This window comes from Amaranthus tricolor, chromosome 3, assembly GCF_026212465.1.
Source record: "Amaranthus tricolor cultivar Red isolate AtriRed21 chromosome 3, ASM2621246v1, whole genome shotgun sequence".
In the NCBI taxonomy this organism is placed as follows: Eukaryota; Viridiplantae; Streptophyta; class Magnoliopsida; order Caryophyllales; family Amaranthaceae; genus Amaranthus; species Amaranthus tricolor.
The window spans coordinates 20,466,393-20,474,158 of NC_080049.1; the positions used below are offsets into that span (position 1 = coordinate 20,466,393).

The 7,766-nt window shown below is 48.0% G+C and overlaps 2 protein-coding genes across 2 annotated transcripts; one reads left to right on the forward strand and one right to left on the reverse strand.

Moving 5' to 3' along the window:
• The first annotated feature begins 337 nt into the window (after positions 1 to 337).
• Positions 338 to 2,227, forward strand: LOC130808438 (uncharacterized). Its single transcript, XM_057673916.1, has 3 exons — positions 338 to 530; positions 599 to 1,141; positions 1,214 to 2,227. Exons 1-3 carry the CDS (start codon positions 450 to 452, stop codon positions 2,225 to 2,227), a joined length of 1,638 nt encoding a protein of 545 aa, XP_057529899.1. The 5' UTR covers positions 338 to 449.
• A 2,047-nt stretch (positions 2,228 to 4,274) lies between these two features.
• Positions 4,275 to 5,905, reverse strand: LOC130808439 (uncharacterized). The gene is made up of 4 exons (XM_057673917.1): positions 5,620 to 5,905; positions 5,365 to 5,571; positions 4,536 to 5,220; positions 4,275 to 4,290 (listed from the first exon to the last, which is right to left on the reverse strand). Exons 1-4 carry the CDS (start codon positions 5,903 to 5,905, stop codon positions 4,275 to 4,277), a joined length of 1,194 nt encoding a protein of 397 aa, XP_057529900.1.
• Positions 5,906 to 7,766: the final 1,861 nt, after the last annotated feature.

Consider the following 7,766-nt stretch of genomic DNA (forward strand, 5'->3'; position numbering starts at 1 on the left):
TGGCTGGATTACTTTTACACACCGTCGAGGACTGAAGATAGTCCAAGACCTCCCCGATAACCAGAAGGGGTATAGGACGAAATTTGCATTTTTGTATAATTCAGAGGGATGGAACATCAAGACATCTTTTGACATTAAACCCAACCTCGCGGGTTTTAATAATGGGATCCCGCAGTGTTCTTTTAGTGACGCGGTGATCATTGAATACGCAAAGATGGACGTTCAATTGGGAAGGAAACCAATGAACGTCCAACTTAATTGGATACCCGGTCGCCCTGAGTTGGAGAACGAGAACCTTCTCTCATCATTCGGCATCAGCTTGGCTATCGATCGGAGTAAGAATTGCCGGGTTTCTTCCTTTTCTTTCCTATGATATGTTTAACTGTTTCTAACTCGCGATTTTTACAGGGATAGCCAAGGAGAATCTTCGAGCAAAGAGTCCGGAGCTGATGAAGAAATTCAGCGTTCTAAGACTTGCTCAAGGGGCCATCCAGCGACCCGAGGATAAGCCTCTTCCCCTTCCTCCGAAGGTATAACTTCACAAAATTCTTCGTTATGAAAGATTTTTGTTGATTCTTCCTAACTTTTTCTTTTGTAGGACTCGGCGACTGTAGAGAAGGGTCTGGAGGACGTGCCCTCAGAGCAAGAGGCTCTCCGACTTCTCGAAGAGAGAAAACAAATTCACATCCCCGATGAATCTGAGAGGGTGATTCCTCCACAGACAAGGGGGGTGAAAAAGAGTGGGAAGAAGAAGAGGAAGCGGGATTCTTCTTCCCGCAAGGAGAGCTCGGCCAAGAGGCCCTCTGTGGGTACGATCCCTACGGCCGTACCTCTCCGCATAAGGTCGGTTGATGAGGAGGCGTCGCCCCCTTCGGACTCTCCACGGCCAGCTTCGAACAAGGGGAAGGAGAAGGTGGGGGAGTCTTCCGCGGCTCCCTCATCGCAGATTGCTGAGGTTTATCGTCGTCGGGAATTTTCCCCTTTTCGACACGAGACACCCTTTCCGGAGTTGGGGCATAAGGGCTTAATTGTTCGTTTTAACAGGGCGACGTCCAACTTAATCAGCAAGGTGGACGTCGACCTACTAGAGTCCATGCCCCCCCGTGACAGGGTGCGTCAGGCACAAGCTTCGGCGGCAGAGGTAATGACTTTTTTATGCTTAGTGGTGTGATTACTTGGTTTCCGGATTTCTTTAGTTGTCGTTCCTTTGCAGGCGTTCATACGGTTGGCTTTTGAGCTCGACGCAAACCGTCAAAGTGCCGCGGACCAGGAAACCATTGCCGCCCTTACCTCTCGCTGTGAGGAGCTGAATGACGAATTATCAAAATTGCGGGAGGACCTGCCGGGCCTAAAAGAGAAACTGGCCAAGTGTTCTGAGCTGAAAGAGCGCTTGGTCAGGACCGAACAATGGCGGGAAAGGGCAAGGAAGCAGCTGGACCAGACCGTCGAGAACTTAGATGCTGCTTCCACCTGGTCTGCGAGCCTCGGCCATGAAGTCGGCTTGCTGATGGAGACCCATTCCAAGCTCGTTCATCAGAACCAGCAACTTATGCAGCAAGTATCGACTGATTCTGCCCACTTCAAGATGATCCTATCCGCGGCTAAGGTGTATAAATTGTGCTTAGCCAGGAAGGCCCGGATGGCTCGAGATTGGCTTCTTTCGGATGAGCCGGAAGCGTCGAAGTTTCTTGGAGATCTGACGGCGGAGATGGTGAGAGCCGGAACCCTTATCAGTGACGAAAAGTATCGTTTGGCTGCCGCAGAGTTGGGCATGGATTTTACCTCCCTTCAGCAAACTGCTGATCAGAAGGGAAGTGAAGCCTTGTCCAACCTTGCTCCTGTCTTGGACGGGGAGTCGGCGGTACTGGTCGACGCTGCTTGGGATGCGGATGAAAGGAGAGCCTGGTCCGAAAGGATGGATGCTGAGGCTGAGAGGGAGGCTTTATGTCTCGACTTGGATCAGCTGGCTCTCTCTTCTCCTCCGGCGTCAGATGTCCCGGAAAACTTGACGCTCTCCAACCTGGAGGTTTTGTGCCTTGATCTATCGAATCTTATTATTGACGAAGGTAGGAACCTCCAGGGCTTGTCCCGAGAGCTGTCCGAGATCGGAGTGGAGCTGTTTAACGTTGAAGATTATGTAAGCTTCACTCCCAGTCTTGAAGAGGGAAAGATCGAGCCTCCTCTGCCGCCGGATCATGACGTCGAGGCTTTTTTGGAAGATGTATAGTCTTGCAATTTTGTAATTTTGATTTTTGCAAACATTCAACTCTGTATTTTGAATATTTTGATGTATATATCCCTGATTATGGAGTTTATCCGTGGTATCCATGCTTTTATTCGTTGAGCCGTGGCTTCTCTCTTCTGAGGCCGCGGAATATTACTTAGAGGACGTGATTTTTCGATGTCACGCGCAGGCGACATCAAGGAAATTTGTTCTTAGAATATTTTCAGCCTTTAGACCCCAGTAAGGGGGTCCGACTTGTCGATGTCCCGGTTGCGGGTTACCTTAGTGGGAGACTTGGGATTTTCTTTTGAACTCAGGGACCCCAAACTGGGGGTCCGACTTATCGATGTCCCGGTTGGGAAACATCATTTGGAATATTTTGAACTTTAGGGACCCCAAACTGGGGGTCCGACTTATCGATGTCCCGGTTGGAAAACATCATTGTGAAAAACTTAGAATATTTTGAACTCTAGGGACCCCAATCTGGGGGTCCGACTTATCGATGTCCCGGTTGGGAAACATCATTGTGAAAAACTTAGAATATTTTGAACTCTAAGGACCCCAAACGGGGGGTCCGACTTATCGATGTCCCGGTTGAGAAACATTATTGTGAAAAACTTAGAATATTTTGAACTCTAGGGACCCCAAACGGGGGGTCCGACTTATCGATGTCCCGGTTGGGAAACATCATTGTGAAAAACTTAGAATATTTTGAACTCTAGGGACCCCAAACGGGGGGTCCGACTTATCGATGTCCCAGTAGGGAAACATCATTGTGAAAAACTTAGAATATTTTGAACTCTAGGGACCCCAATCTGGGGGTCCGACTTATCGATGCTACGAACGGATGTCAGATACTTCAAGTGATTTTTGGTCTTGGAACCCTATCCTAAGGGTCCGACTTATAGGTATCACAAGTTCGTTAGTGACAAAATAATTTGATAATGGGACCCCTCTCAAGGGTCCGACTTATGGATATTACTGATTTAATAAGATTTGCAAAAGAATTTTACCAAATATTTGCGAACATTAGAGCCGGATAATCTGAAAATAAAACCTGTTTATTAATGATCGTTAAGGATACAAGCGATGATTGAAGCAATTTTGAATTACAACGCAATTATGTTTATGCTGATGCTTGTTGATTGCCTCTTGCAAAATTTATTAAATGAAGAATTTTTTCAAATGGTCTCCATTCCATGGTCGGGGTAGTTTTTTCCCTTTCATGTCTTCTAGTTCGAAGGTTCCTGGTTTGACGATGTGGGTGACTCTGAAAGGTCCGTCCCAGTTGGCCCCTAACTTGCCTTTCTCCACGATCTTTCCCGTAGCTTCTATTTTTCGGAGGACCAAATCACCAATTTGAATGCGTCTGGTTTTGACGTGGCGATTAAAGCTACGGATCATCTTTTGTTTTTGTGCTATTGATCTCAGCATCGCGTTTCCTCTTGTCTCTGGCAGCAGATCTAAGTTTGCTCTTTTTCCTTCCTCATTTTCGTCGTGTGAGTAGTAGGTGACCCTTGTAGAGGGTACGCCTATTTCAACTGGGAGCACGGCTTCAGATCCGTATACTAAAGAGAAGGGTGTATGCCCCGTTGCGTCCTTGATGGTTGTTCAACTTGCCCATAAGATGCCTGGTAGTTCTTCATCCCAATTACCTTTGACCCCCTCTATCTTCTTCTTAATGCCATTCAGGATCTCTTTGTTCGCGGACTCTACTTGACCATTAGTTTGCGGCCTGGACACTGAACTGAATCTGATTTGGATGTTAAACTTGTTGCAGTACTCGATGGTGTTCTTGCTGACGAACTGCCTTCCATTATCTGTTATGATTACCCGGGGGATGCCGTACCTTGTGATGATATTCCTCCATATAAACTGACAGACTTGTTTGTCCGTGATTGAGCTAAGGGCTTCCGCTTCTACATATTTTGTGAAATAATCAATGGTCACAATGATGAATTTGCGTTGCCCTTTTGCCGGAGGGAAGGGGCCAAGGAGGTCCATGCCCCACTTGTCGAAAGGTAGGACGGCTTGCATGGCGGTCAAGTAATTAGATGGCTTCCTTCCTATCTTTGAGTGGTACTGACATTCAGGACATCTTTTGATCAAATACTCCGCGTCTTCTCGGAGTGAGGGCCAATAATATCCACTTCTAAGGACTTTCCCAATGACAGTTCGTACTCCTTGGTGTATACCGCATCCACCTTCGTGTATTTCGCGGAGGATATAGTTTCCTTCTTCAGGGGATACGCATTTCAGGAGGGGGTGTGTATATGACTTCTTGTAGAGCGTTCCTTCGTGGAGTTCGAACCATCTGGCTTTCTTCCGGAGCATTTTGGCCTGACTTTCATCTTGGGGAAGCGTCTGATTCCGCAAATATTCGATGTATGGCTCCATCCATGTTTCTGATCTGTCGATGGTATCGACCATGAAGTTGATGCTGGGGTTAGGAAGCACTTCCCAGATTATGTCTCGAGCCGCGGATGTTTCTGCTGAGCTGGCAAGCTTTGCCAGGGAATCAGCCTGGGCGTTCTGGGATCTTGGAATGTGCTCCAACGTGAACTTGTCGAATTTTTGAACAAATTCCTTTACTTGCTGCAGGTACATTTTCATACTGTCATCTTTAGCTTCGAATTCCCCGTTCACTTGTCCAACAATCAATTGGGAGTCAGAGAAGGCGGACAATTTTTTGGCTCCCGTTTCGTAGCAAATTCTCAGTCCCATCAATAATGCTTCATATTCGGCCTCGTTGTTGGATGCTGCGAACTCGAACCTGACCGCCCTTTCCATACGGACCCCGGCGGAAGACACGATGAGGAGTCCAGCCCCACTTGCTGATTGGGTAGAGGACCCATCTACATACAGCTTCCATTCCTGATTGGGTTCAGGATGATAGGGGAGAGTGCTTTCAGCAATGAAGTCAGCCAGAGCTTGGGCTTTGATTGCCGTTCGAGGCTCATATTCGATGCCGAAATCCGCCAGCTGGTTTGCCCAATCTGTGACGCGGCTTGACTTGTTTTTCCCTTCCAGAATCTTTTTCAAAGGTTGATCAGTTCGGACGATGATCTGGTGGGATTGAAAGTAGGGCTTCAATTTCCTGCTAGCCATGACGATTGCGAATATGACTTTTTCGACTTCACCGTAGTTTCCCTCCGAGCCACGGAATGCATGACTTACATAGTATATAGGAAGCTGTTTCTTTTCCCTTTCCGCAACCAGTACTCCGGATAACGAGTATTCGGAGACAGAGACATATAGGACTAGCTTCTCCCCTTTGATGGGCGAAACTATTTTTGGCAAGGTGGACAGGTGCTCTTTAAGTTGGCGGAAGGACTCTTCTGCTTCTGCTGTCCACTCGAACTTCTGTTGTTTTATTGTTTTAAAGAAGGGTGAACATTTATCCGCGGACTTGGAAAGGAATCTTCCAAGAGCAGCCACGCACCCCGTGAGCTTTTGTACTTCTTTTACTGAGGTGGGGGATCTCATGTTCTGTATAGCCCGGATCTTATCAGGATTTGCTTCAATGCCTCGCTCGTCTACCAGGAAGCCGAGGCACTTTCCTCCGGTAACTCCAAACACACACTTGTCAGGATTGAGTTTCATTTGGTGCTTTCGAAGGGTAAGGAACGTCTCTCGTAAGTCTGCGGCGTGCTGACTCGCTTGTTTGCTTTTTGTGATCATGTCATCTACATATACTTCTAAATTCCGTCCAATCTGAGATTGGAAGACCTTGTTGACGATCCTTTGATAAGTTGCCCCCGCGTTTTTTAATCCGAAGGGCATAACCCTATAGCAATAGACTCCCATGCTGGTAATGAAGGCCGTGTGAGGTTGGTCTTCCATTGCCAACGGAATCTGATGATAGCCGGCATTGGCATCCATGAAGCTTAATAATGCATGGCCTGCTGTAGAATCCACCAGATGATCTATCTTTGGAAGTGGGTAATCGTCTTTAGGGCACGCCTTATTCAGGTCCGTGAAGTCGACGCACATCCTCCACTTGCCATTCGGTTTTTTCACCAGGACAACGTTGGATAGCCACTCAGAGTATTTGCATTCTTTAATAAATCCGGCTCTCAACAACTTCTCGACTTCCTCCTTGGCGGCCTCAGTCCGCTCTCTTCCTTGATGTCGTAGCTTTTGTTTTATGGGTTTATAGCCTGGTTTGATGTCAAGTTTATGATACGCAACACCGGTAGGAATGCCAGGCATTTCTTCCGTGCAAAAAGCAAAGACGTCGCGGAACTCAGCAATGGTGGCCACTATGTCCTGTTTGACCGTGCTAGGAAGATCTTTCCCTACCTTGATTTGCTTCCCCTCGAACATGTTTACTTCCTCGTATCGTTCTATGGGGCGAGGCCTTTCATGCGTGCTGAGATTTTCCTTGTACACGCTCATGACAGCTGGGACATTGTCTTCCCTTTTTCTTTTTGCAGGTGTCTCGGAAGACCCGCGCTTCAGGGTGTTGACGAGGCATTGGCGAGCCGTCACTTGGTCTCCCTTGAGAATGCCAACTTGTCCATTATCTGTCTCGAATTGCAGCAAAAGTTGATGGGGAAAGATTGCTGCCTTGATCTTATTAATGAGTGGGAGCCCCATGATAGCATTGTAGGGGAAGTTGAGATCGACCACTGTGAACCGTATGGGTATGGTTCGGCTTTCACTTCTTTCCCCTACCCGTACGGGGAGAATGATCGTGCCCAACGGAATGACCTGACTCCCTCCAAACCCAATCAGTGGTTTGTCTAGAGGTTGTAAGTGCTTTTCCTCGAACTTCATCTTTCTCAAGCACTCCATTGTAATAAGATCAGCCGTGCTTCCCGTATCTACCAGCACCCGTCTGACTTTCATTTGCCCGATTTTAAGAGTGACCACCAGGGGGTCGGTATGGGGTTGTTGCAGCGGTTGGGAGGTCGTGGCATCGAACCTCATGACCGGTCCCTTAGATGCGGCCATGGGAGGTCCTTTCAGCAAAGTGTGGACGCTGTTTTTTGCCGCGCGGATAGTGGGATATTCCTCAGTGTATCCCCCAAAAATCATGTTGATAGTTCCTTGAGTGTCGGAACTTTCGCGTCTGGCTTCGTTCCTCTTGGGGGATCGGCGTTTCTGTTGCCATGGCCTCCTTTCCCCTTCTCTTTCAGCATCATAACCCCTCCTGTTGAGGAACCTGGACAGTTTTCCCTCGTCAGCCAACTGATGCAAGATGCGCTTTAGTTCGCGGCATTGTGCCAGAGTATGGCCGTGCTCTTTGTGGTAATCACACCACAGATTATAGTTGCGCCTATCAGAGGGGGTAGTAACTGGAGGTGGAGCTGGCAATTGATCTCGGACAGCGAAGAAGATGTCCCTCCTGTTTCGATTGAATATGGGGTCGTTTCCTCCATCTCCCAGATTTCGTGTCCTAGTTTCTCCTTCTGTAGCATATACGTGTCGGGCTCGTGGAGGTCCCATATCAGATGGCGGTGTGGGACGACGCGGTATGTAATTCTTCTCTCTCCTCGAAGAATGCTCCTCCCTGTTTCGTGAGGATTGATGGGGGGGC

Coding starts and splice junctions, on each gene's coding strand:
- LOC130808438 (XM_057673916.1), top strand. CDS start 450: ATGAAGAAATTCAGCGTTCTAAGACTTGCTCAAGGGGCCATCCAGCGA. Junction 531..598: donor CTCTTCCCCTTCCTCCGAAG/GTATAACTTCAC, acceptor TTTCTTTTGTAG/GACTCGGCGACTGTAGAGAA. Junction 1,142..1,213: donor CACAAGCTTCGGCGGCAGAG/GTAATGACTTTT, acceptor GTTCCTTTGCAG/GCGTTCATACGGTTGGCTTT.
- LOC130808439 (XM_057673917.1), bottom strand. CDS start 5,905: ATGATCACAAAAAGCAAACAAGCGAGTCAGCACGCCGCAGACTTACGA. Junction 5,572..5,619: donor TTCCAAGTCCGCGGATAAAT/GTTCACCCTTCT, acceptor TCGAGTGGACAG/CAGAAGCAGAAGAGTCCTTC. Junction 5,221..5,364: donor TGGCTCGGAGGGAAACTACG/GTGAAGTCGAAA, acceptor GCCGCGTCACAG/ATTGGGCAAACCAGCTGGCG.